The 23,243-nt window shown below is 34.0% G+C and overlaps 1 protein-coding gene across 9 annotated transcripts in view; it reads left to right on the top strand.

Moving 5' to 3' along the window:
* LOC143230659 (tectonic-1-like) overlaps positions 1–18,688 on the top strand; it is a 33,102-nt gene extending 14,414 nt beyond the window's left edge. For 4 of the 9 annotated variants that reach the window (XM_076464565.1, XM_076464564.1, XM_076464563.1 and 1 more), the window contains 2 exons: positions 13,542–15,353; positions 16,886–18,688. In XM_076464565.1, the coding sequence (XP_076320680.1) occupies positions 14,414–15,353; positions 16,886–18,213 (2,268 nt within the window). In that variant the 5' untranslated portion in view covers positions 13,542–14,413 and the 3' untranslated portion in view covers positions 18,214–18,688. The remainder of the gene's footprint in view (positions 1–13,541; positions 15,354–16,885) is intronic. The other 5 variants (XM_076464567.1, XM_076464568.1, XM_076464566.1 and 2 more) reach the window with 3 other exon arrangements.
* Positions 18,689–23,243: the final 4,555 nt, after the last annotated feature.

Here is a 23,243-nt window from a genome sequence, read left to right as displayed (position 1 = left end):
TGTTAATGTCTTAGGTGTTGTTTTTTTCATGTAGTACCAAACTTCCTCTTGCTCAAGAAAATTATGTGGAGTAACTAGATAGCAATTCTGAATATTTTTGACAGTGTATCTTTCTCTTAAATTACTAAGGTTCTTATGATAATCAATTTTAGCTTTGGAGCATAACCTGTTCATCTAGAAATATTACAATTTGAAAAGCTATGCAAACTGTTAGTAATATAATAGCAAATGTCATAAATAAGAAAGAAAATCACTTGTCACATCCTTCCAACATTCCTTATATTATCAATTCATTTTTCTACTCATCTTTATTACCATTTTAAAGGGGGACTTTTCTTCTTTAGCAGCAAACATGGAAGCTGTAAGTCAAGATATACAGCATCATCCTTTCAGAACAATTTAGTGTTTTACCAAAGAACTGTAATAAGCTCATTAAGGCTTACAACCCTTTCTAAAATATTTCAAGAGTTAACTATTGGTTTTCAAAATCTTTTCTATGATCAAATAGTTCATATTTTTGTTGTGTATTTTAGATATAATTTCTTGCTTGCATATGTAAATGTCATTAGAAAACTAATGAACTATATAATAGGAAATTGTGGCAAGAATAACATAAAATTTAAAGACAACTGGGTACTTGTTGGTAAGTGTTCTCATCCACTAAACTACAAAAAACCAAAAATCCCAGCCCTTCTTGTTTAAATATTTATTAGACTTTCATTACACTTCTTTAAATTTACCATATCTGCCACATGTGAAGGCAAATAATTCTAAACATCAACCACTCCTCTTTGCAAAATAATTTTTTCAATTAATGATTACTCCTACCCTCCTATAATTCATTTTTGTGATCCCTAGTTCTAATTTCAAAAAGAAAAATCAGCACAACTTGACACAGTGATGTAGGATAACATGTGTATAGAATTGATAGAATTCTTGAACACAGTTTATCTTTATTTTCAGTATTGATACCTTTATGTATTTCTGTTGCACGTTTTGTGTTTATAATGTTAAAAAAATAGAAGCTCAAATTTGTATCCTTTGTTACAAATGAGTTTTTATTTCACCCATCTGTTGGACAGGTACTTCTACTAGCTTGTTGATGGAACTTCTTGAAATACTTAGAATACACCAGCATTGTTATTTACACTTTTTAGTGGTGTTGCAAGCAACATTGCTCTCTCACACACACACATATATAAATAAGACAAACAGTAAATTGTTGTCATCCAATCAAAATGACCTGGTCCATATTATGTAGTTAAATGATTGTAGTCGCATTTATTATACAACTATATATATATCTTGAGACATCTAAGTTTTTGTAAATGGGATTTTCACAAGTGATAATCTGTAAGTCCGGGATTTTCTGTTTCCAGTGCAATACATTAGCTCCTCTCACATGAATAGCTATTCTCATTTAGTGCTGCTCTCTGTATGCAAAATATCTGCATGTGAAACAAGGCTTTTACCTCCTACATAACATAATCAATGTGGTTCAGCTGTGTGTTGCGTGTAAATCATCATGCAATAACCAATCTACCGATAGAAGTGCGACATGCCTTCATGACACATAGGACCCCTCTGTTCAGTTTTACTGAACTATCACTCCTCGTTAGGCAGTGATCAAGTGTGTACATTTCTCAATTGGGCTCGTTTCACATGTTAATTTAACTTTTTTGTGAAGTAGTGATTTACTTGTTTTATTCAATTATTATTGGTAGTTTTCTAAGTTGCTTTTATTTGCTTTTTTTTTTCTCATTTTTGTCTTCTTTACAGTTTAAGATGAATTTCATGTTTTGTGTTTTACAACTTCTGATATTTTTACCACTACTTTTGAGTGCCATTATACAAGCTTTAGGACTGAGGGTCTTTACTAAGGATTTTTTGGCTATCCATCAGGAGAATGAACATCATATGGATCATCCTTTTAAAAATGTTTGGGTTTTTCTTGCATCATCTTATTCCCTGTGCATGATGAAGAAGAACGTAACAGTCTTTTTCCTCCTCCTAACTATGCTGTGCCTTTACATGCTGCTTATATGGAATATACTATTCCTAACTCTGTTTTTTATATATATATTTTCTCAGGTGCATTCCATTTTCTTCTTTTTTACCAGTTACATATGATACTGTTCTTTCCTTTGTAACATGACACTCATCCTTAGATTACCTTGTTTCTCTTCCTTTCCCTCACACCAGGGTACATGTTGGGCATTTCTCATTTCTCAGTTGAGTTCTGCTGTTTGCATGCCTTGTCTTCCATGGGCTTAAGATCATTATGCTTTGGCTTATCAGCAAGCTGATCAACCCTTTTTTAACTCACTGCAGTTTGTGTGAGTTTTTCCAGTGTAGAAGGCTGCCCTGGAAGATCCTTTCCATTTATCCCCTGCTCAGTTTCCTCCTTTTGTCTTACCCTTGTAGCTCTCCTATCATACATTTTCACCCATATCTCATTTCTGCTGCTCTTGTTCAATGCCCTAAGGGGTTTTTAGGCAATACCCTTTCCTTACATCTACCTTGGCACAGATGTCCTATTTAGCCCCATCCCTACACACATTGTTTTGTTGCTGTTAGAATTTTACTGGGAAGGACACAGATTCATCTACTTTCAGTTTATCTTCATGACTTATAAATGGCTCTTTTTCTCCATTGTTCTGTGTTTGAAGATTTTTTCTGAATATATGGAATCACATGTGGAATAGTTGTAAGTAAATATGCAATGGCAATAACATAATTTTATCAGTTGTGCTAATAGGAGTCTAATTGGAATCGTTTCTGGATGATCCCTGTTTTGTGTAAATTTCTCAAAACATGGATCTTTAACAATGTTTAACTTAGTACTCCATCTAACAAGTTTTAAAATTCCCAAAACAAACTTAGCTCCATTTACACTTACAGCTCTTATTCCTACCAGGGTTTCTTTCTTTGACAATCTAAGCATTGGTCTGATTTTTTTTTTTCTCTTTTGTTCCAGTGTTACACCCTGTTTAATTGCCCTCGGCAGTATTTGTCTCATGACACACTTTATTTATATCAAGGCATCCTAAATCATTGTACTGTATACAAGCACCTCATTTAGATAATTATCACTTTTTCTTGACAAAGCATTACTAATGGTTTTCCCAGGGCTACAATTGTTTGGAGATACTTTGATGTCTCAGTGTTATCTAGTTAATTTTCATAAAAAAGTTAGATACATATTTTTCTGATTGGCATGCTGGTTTATCACTTGAATTATCGTATTGTTATTCTTGCATAGAGGCCAATCAGGTTTCTCCTATGATAGCTAGCATTGCACAACAATCAGAGGGAGGAGGAAAATCACTCATGGTTGAGGCTATCAGTAATTTTACTCATAATGAAATGTAAACATTTGAGGTCTAATCAAAAAATTCTAAGACTTTTTCTGTTACAGATGCCAGTACAGTGGCAGTGAGCTTCACTGAGGTGTGTACAAAGTGCAAATAGTGATCTATCTCATGAACATTTCATTTCTCCAGACCTTATACGCATGTAGCAAAAAGTTGTTCAAAGACAGACGTATATCTTGCCCCTGTCCTAATAAAAATGGACAGAAAAGAAGAGCAGCATTTTTGCATCAAGTCTTATGTGACAAATGTTAAAGGAGGACAGAAATCCTCGAAATATTAAAGAGTTGCCTTTGCTGATGAGTGCTTGAGTAAGGCTGTCATTTATCTCTGGATAAAATGCTTCCAAGATGGCCAGGAGTCAGGTAAAGGTGACCCATGTTTTGAATGATCGTTGACATTGTCCACTGATGAAGCTGTCACTGAGGTGAAAGGAAAAATTTGAAGTGATCCACAATTAACTATCTGCAAAACTGCTGATGAACTGAACATTTTCTTTGGATTGTGTCAAGTGATTTTAACTGAAAAACTCTGCATGTGTCTTCAATATGACAATGTGCCTTCACATACTGCTGTGTCTGTTCAAGAATTTTTGGCAGAAAAAACATTCCTGTGATACCACACCTCATGTATTTTGCTGATCTTGCCCTGTGTGATTTTTTTCTCCTCCCAAAAATCAAAATTAAGTTGAAATGAAAGAGATTTGATGACATTCCAACTATCCACAATAATGTAAAAGCAGAACTTAGTGACATAACAGTTGAAGACTTCTAGCATTGCTTCCAAAATTGGCAGGAACATTGGAACGGCTGGGGGAGATTACTTTGGAGGAGATGGCATATAATACTGATGTATGTACATTACTCTTTGGTATAAAAGTAAAGTCTTAGAACATTTTGATCACACCTCATATATTTGACTCTGTAAAATTTTTTTAGGAAGCTCTAAGGCTGTAATTGAGGGCAATCTTTGACATTCTGGAGGGAATTTAAATTCTTGTTTTCCTGTTGTTTTTTTTAATCTGTGAGCTTTTCAGTCCTCCTGTAGGATAGTGGTGAGTTTATGAGCTTGCAGCATTGGAATTCAGGATTTAATGTGGACACAGCAAATAACCCAATTTTAATTTGCTCTCACAAAATAAATTTATCTGATTAAATGTTGTTTCAATCAACATTAATCGACACAGTGTTTAAATGATGTATGCATCAAACATGAGGCCACTTTTTTATAAGCTGCCTTTGGTTAATTGTCTTCATTTGGTTTCTTGAACGTGCATTGTCCTGGATCACTTCCTAGATGCTTTCGAGCACCTTTCATAAAAGCTGCAAGGTCTAGGAGTGAATATTTAATTTTATTTCCATCTGCAAACATTGTGGTTCATGCAGGGCAGTTCACTTATGTTATGTGAAGGGACACCTGTGCCTTACCCAACAAGGTTGTTGAAGCATTGTAATATATCCTAAAACCACCAGGTAGAAGCATGTTGACTCTGTTGGTCCATCTCAGCTATTCCATCCTCTAAGCCAAACCAAAGCTATTAAATGAAAAAAACAATTGAAATCCATCTTTTATCATTTGTATATCTGTCAAGGTTTATTTTAAACTCACTCAAATTTACTACCTCTACAACTTCCAAAGGCAACTCATTTCATAGGCCAACCACCCAACTTGAGAAATAAAATTGTGTTAGCTGAAGATGGGTTCTTTATTTGTGTACCCAGTTCTATGATTCTTGCTGTTAAATATGAAACATGTTGATGCATCAACATTATCAGTTTCATTCACAAGTTTCATCAGTTAGATTCCCTCTAACTGTTTTTTTTTTTTTAAGAGAAAACAATTTTAAGGAGATTAATCTCTTTTCATATGACAATCTCTTCAGCTGACTCACATCTGGCTCTGTGTTATGGAAGAGGAAATCTGACTCTTTTCACCTCTCCTCCCACTGTATGGATGGTTCTTTCTCTTCTGGGATAAGAGCATAAGTGATCCTTTTAATGGTCTTTATGTTACTGAAGGACCACAAATATCAATTCACTGGATTCTCCAGTTATTTTAGTCAGCATCATTCTTTAGTCTTCTTGAGGTGAATTCCTATATGTGGTGAGAGGATCTCTCAGACAAAGTTGTATAATTTCAGTTTACCTCATAGGATCTGAACATCTACCAAAATGTTTGCCATGCATAGTAACCCCTGAAGAGGAGAAGATCATGATGGTTGTGTGATGTCTGTGGCACTGCTACCCACCACTTTAGCTTTCTATTCCTGTAGACAGATGGCCTTGGGGTGGTTCCCAGGTCATTTGACTAGGGCTATTGTGCTAGGATCAACTTAGTACCAGTGTTTGGTATTTTCAATGAGTTTTGTGGACAGTGTGTCTAATGTTGGAGTTTAGGCTCTCCTCCACTTTGATAGAGTGAAACTGTTGAGGTTTTCATTATAATTTAAAGAAATTAAGGCCTTAGTTGATTCCTATCATTCCATGTGTATCTTCTTATAGGAAACGTTTCTGAAACTTGCTGATACTATCACTTTTTGACAGTTTTCTTTATATTGAAATGATAAGTTGTATAATGGATGAGTTCATGGTGGGGTAACACTGCTGGTCAACCAGCATCTGTCTACCTTATTTATGTTGCTCAATACATCCTTGGGTGCTGTAGCCATCCATATCTTCTTGGGTCATACCATCATGTGTTTTTTCTATGTCTCTTGGTGAGACTTATGATCAGTCAGGTGCTTTCATAGAACAGTTTTTGTTTCCCTTTGAAATTCTGGAAAACTTTAATTGGCACAATCTCCTCTGGGATGGGACTGATGCTGTTTGATGTTAGGGTCATTCCATGGAGTATATGCTCCCAGATCACAACCTTTCTTTCTTAAATACTGGTTCCTTTACTTAATTTTATGCACTTCACCAATCTTTTGCTGCTGTTGATCTTTTTGTTCCTTTTCACTTTTCCCTCACTTCTTTTGGAAGGTTTACAGTGCCCTAAGGAGCAGTTATCATTTTTCTATAGTTTTGAGAACTTGATCGTACTATCTTCAGTCTTCCATCTGATAACAACTGCATAGAGATAGTAACTGATTGCATCATTCAAGCAGCCATTTGTTCTGCACCTAAAACCTTGACACATTTCCCACAGTGGTCTCCAGCCTTCTAGCAGGTACAGAAAGCTTAGAAATGGGTGTGATATATCTCTCACAGGTGTCCCACTTTTTCTAACTACATTGCTTTCAGGCAGGTTAGATGTCAAAACCAAAAGGAATATTGGATTAAGTATCACAACTACAGGGTGTTTGGAAAGTCACTGTGCAGTTTTGAAAGCATTGATAACAGCATTAATTCAGTCTATTTCAAGCCATCAACTGATAGCAGTGTTTAGAAACAAAATAAGAAGGATCCAAGCCTGTATTGATGCCAACTGGGGTCACTTTCAACATTGTTTATAATTGTCATTCATATTTACCTCCTATATTCTATATTGAAACATGTCTGTTAATAAATATGTAAGTGCACAGTGACTTTCTGAACACCCTGTAGTATCTGTAGCACCAGTTTCAAAGTGAACAGGATTTGGAAGGTTAATGGGAGGTATGCTTCTTATTCCCCTTCCATCTTGCTCTTCATTGGCCAGGAAATTGCTGATGTACAGAGCACTCCTGCTTCCTTGCCCATCAAGTCTTGGGCAGAGCAGTTGTCTCATTACTTTTGGACAGATTGTCTCTGTGACTATAATCACCTCTATACACTGATGGAATGCTAGCTCACTCTTCTGATGATGTTCACTGTGAAATACTGCACCATCTCTCCCCTGCCTTTCTTGCTCTTCTTCTGGTTCTGGCAGGAGAATATTTTTCCTTATGCTTGGCTCCAGGCTACTGTCTTCCCTTCCTCTTCATATGGGAAGGATCCTAAATTTCCTTTTAATTATCATCCAATTGCTTTGACTAGCTATCTTTGTAAGGTTTTAGAGAGAATGGTTAATGCTTGTTGAGTTTGGCTCATTGAATCAGACAACTTCCTCTTACCCTATTGTAGGTTCTGTCAACAGTGTTCTATCATGGACCATCTGATTTGATTTAAAATCTCAATCATGGAAACCTTCTTTAAGAGAGAAAAAGTTGTTTCCATGTTCTTTGACCTTCAGAAGACTTGTGACACTATATCTAGATATGGCACATTATGGGTTTTCCACTCATATGGGTTGCATGGTCATTTACCCATTTTTTATTTGTAATTTTTTTAATGAACAGGTGATTCCAAGTCCATGTGGGTTCAACTATTTCCCATTCTTTTACACACGGAATTGGAGGCTCTTAGGTATATCCCAAATGCTACACTTTTAAATATCAAGATCAACACCATATATATTATTTGCCAACTTCCTCCTACTGTTGCAAACACCTTCTGTGTCAACAACTACCACATTTCACGTGGATTGTTAAATATAAGATTTATTGGAAGGCAGCTACAGACTGTCTCAATCATTTGTGGAAGTCAACCACAGCAAACAGTTTTACCTTTTCTTTCTCCAAAACTGTTTTCATACACTTTTGCCATCAAAAAGGGGTCTTCACCCTGATTCAGAGCTCTGTCTCAGTAATGTTGTTTTTCTCATGGTCCCTGAGGCAAAGATATTGGGGCTTATCTTTGGCCATAATCTTACTTTCATTCCTCACATCAAGCAGCTATTTGTCAAGAATATGAGGGCACTGAGCATCTTCTCTCTCACCTATTTAGAAGTGGATCCATGTTCTGTGCTCAAGATCTATCTTGATTCCATTCAGTCTAAACTATACTATAGGTCTCTGGTTTATGGTTGTGCCAGGACCTCAGCCTTGAAGATGCTGGATCTCATTCACCATTTGAGGCTTCAACTCCATATCAGAGCTTTTCACACTTCTCCATTCCAATTATTTTGTGCCATAAACTTCTAACCACCCAAACATTTTTCAGTCTTGAGGTGTTGCTAAGTTGGGTTGCTACTAGGATATTGGATCCTATATCATTTCTTCATCCAGAGTTTCATCTCTTCATAAATACCTCCATTCAGGGATGTTTTACATGTACTGACATTTAGGAATTCCAGAGTCCACTCATAGATGATGAGGCTTCCTTACATATTGTTATAGTCCTTCCTGATCTTCCAAAGCAATGCTTCATGGTCAGGGTTTATTATGGAAGAATCATCAGGCTTCACTGTAACAATTCTGTAGTGTTTTTTTTTTGTGTTTCTCATCAAAGAGGCACTTGGTTCAAGATTCCTTACTTTCAAATCTTGGACCTCCTTTACCAGGACCACTTTTATCATATCACCTTACAAAATTGCCATGTTACACAGGTGGTGATTGCAGTAGCAGATTGATTATCTCAACCAAAACAGATTCTCCCAACAAAAACAGATGTTGCATCTCAAGGTTCTGTTGCTTTAGCTCTTATTTTGCAACTTTGATTGGAGAGTTTGCCTCTTATTGTAACACCAAACTGCTTCAGTACCTCACTTTTGGTCTTTGGCAGTTGGTGCATTTCATCAGATCAGGATAGGATTATCATTCTAGACCTTCCCGCTAATCTGTATGCTGTTACTTAACATACTAACTATGATTTGTTCCAATCCATTTAGTACTGGATTAGCAGCTGCATTTTGTTTTATGATTCTGCAATACTTTCAAGAATATTCACTTTCATTTCTTAGTCCATCTTTGTGGAGGTAGCCATGATTTGACATGATATATCTGGCTATTCAGAAGCTCAAGCTTCAGACATAGAGGTTATGCAGTTTTGTTAGAGTGTTTTGCACTGTTTGTCCTCTCTAATTGCTTTTTTATTCTTGCTTCATCCTCAGATTGGTTATTCTTACCCCAGACACTGTCAGACAGGGAAGGGGATAAATCCTTTTCACCAACTCGTTTGATCACTATTTCCCAGTTCCATGCTCATTGAAAGTTTTGTAAGTTTTGTTGCCAGCACTAATATTTTCAGAGATGCTAGAAGGTAGTTGGTTTTCTGTAAGTCATATAATCAGATATGTCACATTTCTATATTCTTAGTGGCTTGGTTGATTTTCCTGCAGGAGGACATTGTGCAGTCTCATATGTGGATCTTCCCCAGTACTTGTATCCTACATTACTTGTATGATCTTGCAGTATCTGCATATGAGGGCATTTGCCTGTGCCCTATAGCTATCTTAACCTTTTTAGCTAGAGTATAAAGAGAGGTGAGTATTTTCATTGCTACCTTTCAGGTTGCAGCAGGCTCCATAAAAGTGAGGTATTCTGTAAGGCAACCTAGAGTCTGACTGGTATTACTGTGATATGCAGTATTGCCTCTCATGGATATTCAGGAGAAAAGCATAAGGGGATCTTGCCAGTTCCTGCCCATCATTAGATTGAATAAATTGGAGTTGGTTTGCTTTTAAAGATTTAGGAAACTTGGTTCACCTATTGTACTGTTTGTAAGGGCTCCCCAACATGCTTTATCCCCTCAAATTCTACTAGTGGAGGTAGAGAGTCTTTACCAAACTCACTTTCCAGTCACTGGGATGGTAAGCAGAAGCTTTTCTTCCAGAGTGTTAGAACAAATTTCCTTCACTCTTGGAGAAGAGGACAAAAATGGGGGCACTCATATTTGGGCCTTTGGATGTTTTCCCCAAATGTCAGTAGGTGAAGCATCAGCCTGCATGGGAGTGTACTCATAATAACAGTTCAGATATGATGCTAATCTCTCTGGTGACGTTAAGTGTGGCCCTTTTATTCTGATTAATATTGGTTCAGTATGTTTTTTTATGGAAGAGGGTCCATTGTCTTTTCATAATTCTGAAAACAAAGTTTTTCCCATCCTGGGTCCTTAGTTCAGTACATCCCAACATGGGATATAGGGTTCATGACTCTATAATTCCAACCCTGAGCTGTGGAATCTATAAGTGTGGGAAGGGATTAGTATTGCTAGAAATACATTTTCAGTTTTAGGAAATAATAACTTCTCAAATTTATTTTTTTAATGAACATTGCTGTTTTTCATGAAACATGATATATTTATTTCTGCACATGTTTGAAAAATAATTTTATTTTCAACAGTGAAAGAATTATTCAAGTAATTTATGTATGTTGGCTTATTGCCAAAACTTTTTTTTTTCTTGGTGAAGTTTTAGGATAACAAGGTTTATTAACTTTATATAAAATTTGTTGTGTGAAAGTATCATGTAATAATATGTTTATTTTCATGAATAAAAAAATCATCAGTGTCAGGATATCATTTTTGCTGAAATTCATAGGGAGAAACCTGCACAATATTCTTAATCATATTTTCAATTTGTTGTTCTTAATGTTTTTGAAATATTTTTATGTACAGCACTTTAGGATGAACAGAGTAAACTACATGTAAATTATTAAAGCTAAAGACAGGATTTACTCTAGCTTTCCAATTTTGTTTACCACCACAAATTCTTAAGGAAGTTTTATATATTTATGTTTAAAGATATTTTAGAATCAATATTCTGAAATACACCTTTCATACTTTAGCTTCATCCCAATGAAAATTTCTCTTCATCCCAATAAAAATTTCTCTTCATCCCAATGAAAATTTCTCTTCATCCCAATGAAAAGTTCTCTTCATCCCAATGAAAAGTTCTCTTCATCCCAATGAAAAGTTCTCTTCTTTGCCCATTTAAGCATTGGTATGAATCTTACATCACTTTCTCCAGCCTTTGTATTCCACTATATTACCCAGAGTAATTTTTATCTTGTGATTCACTCTACCTACATCAATGCACCCACTATACCAGATCCACATTATTACTTCCTATTCAGTTTTTGAGAAGGTCCAAAGTTACTGACCCATAGTTAGCCATTTCATGGGGAGGAAGGGTGGAAATAAATTTTTCTAAATGAAAATGTTAACTTCTGAAACACACCTCCTCTTACACTTTATCTACAATCACACATTGACAAGATGGATAGGTCAGTGAGAGCAAAGTTTAAACATAAAATGTCTGCATAGAAAAGAGTAGTGCAAAAATGAGGTGTTAGAATAGTACACTTATGCTTATGACAGGTCTCTTTCTGGATGATTTGAAGTTCTAAATCTCCAACTTGAACATGATCTAAGCACTCTGCCTCAGCCTCAGAAAGAATAGTTACATACCTTGTCCAAAAGCCGTCAGTTTTTACTGGCATGACACTGTATAGTAAATGCAAGACAAGTCAAAATGTAATTCCAGTACATGCTGTCCCACTATAACATTATATAAGTTATGGGTTTTATCCATAAAATGCTGTATAAGTGTTTTTTCTTTGGTTGGTAGTAGTAGAAGAAAGTAAAAACAAACCTATTTTAATATTGCATTAAAGGCAAAGATGGTTGAGATTTATGTGTACACAATACAGACTAAAAATTTGTAGACATAAATGAAAACCTCACACATTTTTGCTACTTGTTCATGATTGTGATATAGCAAAACCTGAAGTATTAATTGTAAAATTATTTGTGCATTTTAGTACTAATTTGTTTTATTGTTTATTTGAATTGATGCTAGAAATTGAAAATCTTTCAGAGGTTAACTTTTCTGTGTGTGTTCAATCAGAATAGAAATATAACTTAAATAAGGAATTCTCTGAAAGTCTAAACTGTTGAGTTTAAAGTATGTCATGAACTTGAAAGTAAGTGTATTAAAAATAAAAGTATTAGTGAAAATACTATTTTACAACATACATTCTTGTCTTATGTGGAACTAACCGCATTCATGCTTGGTTAGATAAGACATAATGAGAGCTCCTAAAACATGTTTTATTATTACAAGTGGAAAGTGCAATGAATATGTGAAATGGAATATGATAAGGTATTTCATAGGCCTTAGACTTATCACTAAGGGTTTTCAAACTTACAGTTTAAGGTTTTCTGTAATATATTCATAAACATTTGTGGAAGCTAAAACAACAAAATACAAAGTGAATTAAAAAGGCACAATTTTCTTTAAAAAATTAAGTCATACATTGTAAATTATATAAATTTGTTCAAAGGCAACATGTTAGTGCAATGCTTTAGGGCTATCAAATAAATGCTGTCTGTGGTATAGAAACAATGTGCTCACCCATTTGCATGCAAGAAAGGATACATCTTGGTAGATATGCTAAGTGCTAGAAAGGAAAAAATGAAAAACAGTAGTGTATGCTTTAATCATATGTATTATATTTTGGTAGTTAAGATTTTTTAATAATGTTGTTTATTTTATTGTGTAGTGGATGTTTTACTTATTTTTTAAAAAACTTGTTCACACTTTAAAAACATACCAATAGAAGTTTAACCATCAATTATAAACTTCAAACTCCTCTGTGGAATAAAGTAAAACCTCATTTAGCACCTCCCCACTTTAAGTTGATTTGCTATCCAGCTCTTGACTTCTTTAGAATTTTTATTTTTACAAGAGGGAAAAACAAATTATGAAAATCCATATCTCTCTGAACACTACTTTTTCTGACTAATGGTGCTAGTGCACTAAATAATTTTATGTAATAGAATAATTTAACAAAGAACATAGAATAGTAACATGCATTTTTGGAAGAGAGTATCAAACAAATCACACATTTCATGGACTAGTGCAGAAAGAAAGACTCAGAGTGGGAATGCAAAATCATTGCAAAGAGAATTATGCTCAGAAGCATTGGCTGTTGCAAAGAGATGTTCTGTGAGAGAGAATGTGTACATACATACCTCTTGCTTTCTTTTAATTGTTTAAACAATTTCACAGTAACAATTAATTCTTTCATATTTATTTCATGTATTTTCCTTATAAGTGATATTAAATATGTACTGTTTGGCTGACTAAAACATTTCTGTTGTAGAAGGCTGGCATATCAGTGATGTGAATAGTTTAGGTCTATGCACCCACTTTGCTTTCTTCATGTTATTTAATGTTAAAACATTTTTGAAGTAAAATGACATTGCTTGGGTTCATATAAATAATGTTGTGAAAAAAGAAAAAAAATTCATGGATAAAAATATAATTTACTTAAATTTATGGTAAATCTTGAGACAATAGTTGTCAGCTGTTCAGTTATGCCTGATAGTGTTGTTGTGAGTTTTATTATAACAACCAGCTCATTACCTCCATAACTTCATATTACCATGTTGGTCATCATTATAGGTTGTTGTTTTGTTTTTTTTCCAGTGATGAGAAGAGCCATATGATGTGCCTTGCCTCTCACTATCTGCTGCCTCACATACTTGCTGACTTCCACCCTGGGGTTGGTACCATATTGTGAATCAACACCACTTTGATGTGTTTTCTTTGTATTTTAAGACTATTTGTGTTCATTTACTTTAAGTAATGTTGTATTGTAACACTTTGTTTTCCAGTACCCAAACTTATACACCATTCCCAGGTAAGAAACAATGCATTCAGTTACATATCTTCAAACACCATTCCCAGGTAAGAAACAATGCATTCAGTTACATATCTTCATATATGAAATGTTAAAATGGCAATGTTTAAAGCTAACTTGTTTAGAACTCTGTTCTCAGAAACCCTTCCTGAGTGCTAAATGGGGTATTACTGTACTATTAAAATATTAAAATGCTGTGCAACTCAGTCTACTGAATAATTGTGAAATATTATTTAGTACAGAAAAATATAGTCCTTTTTCATGGGCAATGGGTTCATTTTTTAAAACTTGATCTTATGTGCAAGTAGACTGAAAACTTTTTCTCCCAATTACTTCTTTGAATGTCATGCATATAACTATGTTGGTTTTTTTTAATTCAACTTCCAGGTGTGGCATCAGAATACATACAAATACTGTTCTTTGACTGTCATGTTCCAACTTTATGTAAGCTGTTGAGTTGATAATATTTTAAAACAATCAGAAGAATTTTTTAAATCCAGATTCTGGTAACAGTGGTCTTCTGCTGACATAGCTTTTGAACTGTTGTAATTGGCACAATACACCTGTACAGAATTTCCTAACAATGAAAAATTCAGTTCTGAATTCTACAAAGCATTACTTGTTGAGATAGAACAACTACATCCAACTGGTGTTGACAATGATGCATAAGAAAATAGTTGGTTCTGTCTTTATAACTTTTGTTGTCAAATGTGCATTTCTATTTGCATCAGACAAGTCTAATATAGCTCTGAATACAACAGTGGAACCTTTTACTGAACCACAACCAAATCAGACTTTATCCCTTAAAGAGGAGAAGACATTGAATAATAAAAGTATTATGCAAGAAGAAACTATTGATAACCTTAAAACAAGTAATATCACTAAAGAGGGAAAGACAAAGGAAGTATTATTGGGGAAGAACAAGACAGGGATTGTACCAGTTAAGGTAAATGAGACCAGTACAAGAGGTTCTCAGGTATATCTTATAAATGAAGAAGATGCAAACAACAGTAATGATACAACAGAAGAGTCTTTTTTCGAAACTGAAATTTCTTATGTATTAGATACACTCAGTACAGTAGAAGATGACAATATAACATTAATAGATCCTACATACACAAGTATTGCACCTAAAAACAATGTGATTACAAGAAAAGATAGGTCAGAACCATTTCTTGAAGATTTCTGTTTGTGTGACCTACATGTGAGTGTATGTGATGTTAATTGTTGTTGTGATACTGATTGTTCTGCAGATGATAAGAAAGTGTTTACTGAATGTTCAAAGGTGTGGCAAAACCTAGATGTTCATTACTGTACTCAGACGGAGATTCTCTACCGGAATAATACTGAATACATTTTAGAAAAAACTTCTAGTGGACTTTTTTGTATTTTACGTGATAACCTAAGCAAACGCCATCTGTATAAAGATGGTAAATCAGTAGAAAACATAGAAGAGTTTAAGCAGTTACTTCCAACAAATATTTATCCATGGTTTTCAAACTCCTTTGAAGAATTGATAATCTATTCCAGTAAAGAGTTTATAGCAGGTGATCCAGTTTGGGTTATTTCAACTGGAGTTGAACAAGTAAATCACTGGTGTAAGTATCAGGGTATGTGTGATATTCTTTAGTTAAAATAGTTTGAGAAAAATTATGTATGTATGTTTATCAATAGTTCTAATTAGTTACTTAAAAATAATTATGGTAAGGAATAAATTTCTTGCATATAATTGCTGAAATCTTTGTTTTAGCAAATATTTTGTAAAATGTAATTTGTTTTCTACTTTCCATTGTTGCTGAGTTTAACAATTTACAAGAGTATCACATTTTAATAATATTTGAAGTAATGGCAAACAAAAAGTTATGAAAGATGTTGGTAACTGTAATATTTACTAAAATAGTTCTCTAGTCATTAAGTACAATACTTTGCCTATATTTATGCCATTTACTGCAGAATGCTTTTATTCTAATTTTTCTTTTAAATCATTATTTTTCACTATCCAATAGGGTTTTCCAGCTTGAAGGAATATACATGAGAATACGAAATTCATCAAAAGTCTTTTTGTAAAGAAGTATATGGCATTTATTAACAATCATAAATTACAGTACATTTTGCAAGTATTTGATTAACTGTCAGTATTTAGTGCTGGACCCACAGCTATGTAATTTTGATATATATAAAAATTTAGGAGCTTACACTCAACAAATTGTAATTACAAAAAAATATATTTTTTCTTGGAAGCTGAGATTTGCATAGGTGGAGCAGAGGGTATGACTAGACTTAGGCAAACTCTTTTAAGTTTACTTTGGTCTCATTATCAAACTTACTGCTAACCAGTAGTTAATGATTTATACTAAGTTTTCTTGACAGATTAATGTAAAGTAGTAAGTAACCTCCCCAAGGAATTTAATACTTTTTTGTGTTCTCTTAATGGAATGTCTAGCCTTGGATATAACATCCTGGTTAACTATACACCAGAGTGACACTCATGATAAAATTCATGTACATAAGTGGTTGCTTAACTGATCTGTTACCTTTTAGTTTTTATAATTTTTATTGTCTAATTTTAAAATGCCTTTAATATGAATGTTGCAAGGAAACCATGCTAATGTTCTCTTATTATATAGCACTTGCTAATTTGAGCGTAATACTTTTATGAATATTACTATTAACTTTCTATTTTATTCATTTTATGCACTTGTTTCTCTGCTGTATTTATTTATAAATCTGATAGTGTTTGGCCTAGCATAGACAGATGATTAGGGTGTTCGACTCACAGTCTAAGGGTCACAGGTTCAAATCCCTCTCCCTCCAAACATGTTTGCCCTTTGAGCCATGGAAGCATTATAATGTGATTGGCAATCCCACTATTCATTGGTAAAAGAATAACCCAAGTGTTGATAGTGGGTGATGATGATTACCTGCCTTCCCTCTAGCCTTACACTGCTAAATTAGGGATGGCTAACACAGATAGCCCTCATGTAATTATGCACAAAATTCAAATAAGCCAAACCTATAGCCTTTATTACAGTGTAAAAACTATATGAATTGTCGCATTCAAGTTCTCTAAAAATAAACTTAAATTGTAAGAGAACTTGTAACAAAGTAGAGTTTAAAATGTTTTTTACAGATTTGCCAGGTTCTTTACTGAGCAGTTTTTGTGATGGCTCTATACCAGTGAAGTACATGATCAACCATGTTTCTTCATGTGTACGACTTGTATCCAAAAACTGTGAGCAGGACCTTGCTCTTACAACTACAACCTATTATCAAAAGTTCTATATATTAAAGTCTCTAAAGCTTTTTTTGAAAGAAAAGGATAACATCAATACAAACACCACAGAATCTAAACAGATTTTGTGTCAAGACTCTGATACTTGCATACCTGTCATACCAACTGGACATTATCATTGCTGGAATACTGATGGTTTACCTGATAGCTGCTTTTTCCCTGCTCCATCCTTCAATGAGTCATCCAAAATATGCCACAATGTTGTTACAGCTGTTACGTTTAATATTGTACATAATGGTATACATGGGATAAGCAATGCAAGTGTAAGCTTTGAAATGGCCTCTGTAGAAGTAGGAGACACAGAAAACTCTGTATCACAGAAGTTGGAAGTTAAATTTCTGTGGGAAACAAACAGTAATGTAACATTTAAACGAAGTGGAAATCCAGGTTATATTGTAGGTGAGCCAGTCCTAGCTGGCCACTTGGATACTGTTTTAGATGCTCATGGTTTATCTTATCCTGTGATTTTGCTGGACAGTGACAGAAATAATTGGTTGACCATTTTAAGAAGTTCTGCAGATAGCAGATGTGACTCTATCCAAAGTCAGTTACCGATACAGTTTGCTGAAGACTTGCATTCTGGGTGTGTCCTTCACCTAAATAGCACTGCTCTAAGGACTAAGGGCTGTCAGTACATCCAGAAAATGGTTATGCTTGCCTTGGTAGGAGACAACCCTCCAGAGTATGTTGGCAAATTTGGTAACTCTGATAGACATGATATTAATGATTGGTTAAAAATACAAGAGGAAGGTAAACCGACAGAAGAAATTTTGGAATTAACACCAGATGGTGTGTGTCCAAAGGTTGTGCTTGGACTTAACATTTATGTATTGTTTGCAAATGCAGGATCTATAGCTAGTCCTCAATCTATAATCATTGGTGTTTTGTTTAAATTCACTGAACCTAAAGAAGTGAAGATTCATTGTTTTGGAGTTTACTGCTCTTCTGTGACAGAAGAATGGACTCAAGTAGTGAGAGTGACCACTTCAGTCATGTTTGTAGATGTTTCAGAACAATCTTCACCATATTATGTCCATCCACCTGTTTTAGAAGCAAGGCTACCTCATGATTTTTTCTATCCATTCTTATCAACTGGGAATAATAAACAAAGTCAGTTGCCTGGCATTCTAGTATTTTGGTTGCTATTTTTATTTACAAGAAGATAGAACTTATCCAAACTCATAAAGTATAAAATAACTTGAATATTTTGAACCATCCAATATTGAAATTAAACTGCCCAACTCAATTTTAAAGTGTACACATTTGAATTGGAGATTTTTTGCACTTAATTTGTTATGTGTTTGTGGTATTTTTAAGTATTTCTGTCTTGTGAATGTAGAAAAATAATTGTAGCTCAAAAAAAGATTTTTGAATTATAATACAAATACAGGCTTTGGAGAAAATAAGTACATAGGAAATGCTTTGAAGCAATTTTTATTTGTTTTAATTTTTGAAGGTTGTGTATTTGTTTAACTACTGAATAATTCAGTGTCTTAACATGTGACTAGTGCTGTATGTGTATTTTTATAAATACTAAATTAATAAATACAGTCCACTGATCAGTATTGATATGAAAACTATATACTTTCACTTGTTTGCACAACTCGTGTATTTGTGCTATTAAAGTTGACTGTTTTCAAAGAGTATTATGTTCTTTATCAAGAGTTCCTATGAGGAAGAGACCACTCAAAAAAGAATACATCATTTTTTTGACACTTATATTTCAATACTCATCTGTTAATTTTGGAAGCTTGCCACTGTTTGCAAGATTTATCATTTACAGTATATTTCCGAGTGTGAATACTAGACATAATTAGTATTCCGATATCTTATCTTACCTCCTTTCACAAAATAGGTTTTTTTGATTAGCATTGCTCACTGTCAACATAAATTTTCAAAGCATGCCACTAGCCTTCCACTGTCTGCTTCTGTGTATTCATATGTAAGTGATTATGTTGCAATACTCCACCAGTAAGAGCACAATACAACCCCTATTATAACCAGTGCCTTTTCCACACTTATACTTGTTAATAACTTCTCAATTGGCGCATAATACTGTACAGACATGCTCAATTTTGCTTACAAATTGATTAACAGTTTTTGTTATATTACAGACTTAATTTTTCTTTACCATGCTTTTGTTATTTCTTTATTTACAGGATCTTCTTTGCTAGTATATTGTAGATCCACTTTATGGTGAGTGGTGCCTGACCAGATATACTTTTATTTTCTTTGGAAATCTGCACTGCTCATCTTATGACCATGCATGATTTCATTTACATTGTAGCTATTCCTTAAGTGAGAAAATGTACAATTTCAAATGCCACCAGATGTGGTTGCATGTCTCCATTCAGTTGTTATCTATGCTGAAACAGTTACGTTGCAGGATTACATTATACACATCATAGAGATGGGGTGTTCCATAGGACTACTGGTAGTTCTCTCTAGTGTCCTATTGCTTCAGAAATATGTTCATTCCAGACCATACACTTATGGATACCCATGAGTAAAGCAGACAGGAATTGCCACCCATCTCTGATGCTCCATGGCATTCAGACTCTTCCTACCACAGACCTGATGTAAAATTTCAGATGCTGCTGGGTGTTTGTTGATTGAACCTGTCAACACAATGGCTCTACTTTTTAAAATATGATATCAAATAGGGCATTTATCAAACCTACAAAATGAGTTATGGTACAGAAGCTTGTTTTCCTTACCATTTCTTATTTTGAGGTAAAGAGGTAGATGATCATCTGCCACTGTGGAACTGATGTACACTTCCAGAGACTCCCATGTATTTTGTGATGATGAGAAACTCACTTGAAGTAAAAACGTATCTCAGGACAGCTAGTATGGGTATTAACACTTTTACTAATAAAGCAGAGAACAATGTTTTGACTTTCTTTGGTCATCTTCAGGTAAAGAAACATGTGAAGAACTGCTGCATAATTATTTACACATGAATATGCAGAAGTGGGAAGTGGAAGGCTAGTGGCAGGTATTGAAAATTTGAACAGATACAGGGCAGTACTAATCAAGAAAAGCTATTTTTGAGAGGATGTAAATATCAGAAATATATTTTTAGTTTAGAAAAATGTTAACTTTCTACATTTTCAAAATAGAAATAGAAGATGTACTGGTAAGATAGTGCCCAAAAAATACTAAATTTCCAGGGTTTGCCTTACAATAGAAAAAGTGCATTCTAGAAATATATAGAATAAAAACTTATCTGTAATACAGAATGTTAGTACTTCATAAATATAGTAAAAGATGGTGCTTTTGCACAAATAATCGAAACTTAAAAACACCACAACTTTTAGTTTTTTTATTATATTCTATTGCTTTTCAGCCTGTAGTTGATGACACTACATGAATTTTTTATGAATTACAGAATAAAAGATTTATATATGTTTGTAGTCAGTTTAGGTGGAAAAGACATGAGAATACTAAGTGTAAGAAAGAAAATAAATATTTCTCAGCAGATGGCTCCAGTGATCTTCTAATCAAATGTTAGACGACAGTCATGGGACATGGAAATTCATGCTCTAAAAGAGAAATATATTATCAACCTTAGCTGATTATACAGTTTTCCATTATTTTTTCTTTTATTAACCCTTAAATGGCAGCCATCATCAATTGATGCTGCTACCCACAGCATTCCCGCTGTTTGAGGGTTAAATAAGTTAGAGGAAAGCTACATACTTGTTAATTTGATAATTTATATCCCATTTCTGTTGAATAACTTGTTCTACAAATACTTGCATAAATTAATCTACTTTTGGAAAAGTTGAATATTTGATCACCAAATTAGCTATAAATTCCACAGATAATGATAATGCCAAAAGTATTATTCTGTCAGAGAATAAATAATCTGGTAGCAGTGAAATAAATTAGTACAAAGACATGAACAAATAAAAGTATAAACTTTAATTGTTTCATACACTTAATGTCTCTGTTTATATTTTGAGTTAGTTGCTGAAGCTGTTAGAAATAAACATGTTCACTAACAGTCATCGTCAAGTTCACAAAGAGCCTTATAGCATGGGAACCAATCTGGTAAAAAGAGGGTATTTTACCACTTGGAAAGAGCTACTAAGTGTTTTTTGAGTATTCAGCCATTTTCATCACCATCTTTACACTGTGAACAGATCCTACAATGCTGAAGTGGCTGGTGAGTTTTTGCAAAAAGAAGAAATACAACTTTAACATTGTGCACCACCTTGGAACCATGTAAATGCTAATGCATTATTGTGGAAACTGTGTGTTAACAAAGAATGTAAACACTGTGAAAAGATAGAGGGCCAGAGAGTAAAGATGATCAACCTAAAGTGGGCTACAGGATATGAATAGGTTTAAATTGTTAACTATGTTGTGAGGAGGAACAGCATGGAAAGCTACAGCAACAATGTGTTCAATTATCACAAGAGAGAGCTGCTGTTAGTGTACTTGGTCCTTTTTCACAGATTAACAGTTGAAATAAATACATCGTGGTTGTAATAAACTATTTAACCAAATAGCCAGAAAATAGAAATTAGCAAGGAAACTTGTCAATGAATTCAAGAGTGGAACTTTGAATAAACTTTGTGTAAATGTGCCTGATCCTTGGAAATAGACTCAGACAACATCCTTTTGCCCATCTTCTTTTTGCATAGTAGGGAAATGCAACATTACACTTTTAAATTAGTTATCCATTTATGTAGATGAACTGTAGAAAACATGGAATCAAGACCTTTCACTACTACTTATGAGTGAAGGAACTACAGAGCCACTGGCTAGATAAATTAATTGATATCATATATTTGTCCAGTAAAGAGTTAAATCAGGTAATGATGATAAAATGAAAAATTGCTATAATAAAGCTGATAAGACTGGATTTTACTGAAATAATATGCTGTGGTTGGAAATACCCATCATAAAAAGGATAAACTTCAAAGTTAAGCATGTGTTGAGAATGATTATTTTTTGTTAGAAAAAAGAACCACTGATGTGATTTACAGAATCAAGAAGTAGTACGTATTGACAGTCTTTGAAAGTACTATATTTGGAGAAAATGTCAAGAATTTCTCATCAGAGCACTTTCAGAATGTTTCCAACGTCAGTGAGCTGGCTAAAAAAACCACTTATGGAGAACTTTTATGGTGACAGAACAGCACATGATAAAGTACAAGAGGTCATTGAATATGCATACCATAACATGCTGAAAATAAAACCAAAAAGATTTTGTGAATGAACATCCTAATGTGCTGCTTTGTTCGCAAATTAGGATTGTTCTAAAAACTTCAGAATTTAGAGGCAGGATCAGTGCTATAGTCTATATTTTTAGTATTTTAACCTAAATGCTTGTTGGAGGGAGCACCATGTAATATTAAGAAATTTCATTTAATCTAAGGATATAGAAATTTTGTGTATTATGTAGAAATAAAAGTACAAGAATGATTGTAGCAGCAAGTTACTGAGTCGTAGAGTTTTGTATTTATGAGCTGGGCATATGTTTGTTTTTGGAAATTTTGTAAAACACTATTTGAACCATCATATTCAAATTTAGGCTTACAAATTAACGTTATTCACACACTGGAAAAAAATTCATTATTTGGATTGGCTTTTCAGCTATTTTGTATCAAGTAATCCAAAATAATCCACTGAAAGGTATAACGTATTAAAACTATTAAATTTTGGTATTTATTGTTTAAAAGAAAGATTTTATGGTATTTTCAGGTAAAACTGATTTTCTGACAACTATAAGAGGTGTAAACCTTCAAATAACAGCATATTAGATTGAAAATTAGGTGAGTTTTCTACTTTTAATAACTTGATTCAATTTGTGTGAAAAATAGACAACATGCATTTAAATAATAGCAGAAACAATATTTATTTAAACAAAATATAAGAGCAGTTAGCAACCTGCACAGATTGGTAAATAATTACTTCTACTGGATCAGTGGATAGCTCGTCAGCTTTATCTGTCCAGTAGATGGCATTACCTTGTGACCTCTGTTACTTGACAGAATTGGGCAGCTATCAGTTTTAGTGGATATCATAGAGCAGCCAGTAAAGGATATTCCAATTTTAACTAGTTCAACCCAGGCTCAAGATATAGCACTGATATATTCTTGTGAACATTGGGCATAATCTAAAAGAACCAAGGGTTTAAGTGCCTAGAACAAGATAATGCTAGATATCCTTAACCAAGTGTTCT

This window comes from Tachypleus tridentatus, chromosome 10 (assembly GCF_004210375.1).
Source record: "Tachypleus tridentatus isolate NWPU-2018 chromosome 10, ASM421037v1, whole genome shotgun sequence".
NCBI lineage: Eukaryota > Metazoa > Arthropoda > Merostomata > Xiphosura > Limulidae > Tachypleus > Tachypleus tridentatus.
This window is presented reverse-complemented; position numbering and strand designations above follow the sequence as displayed.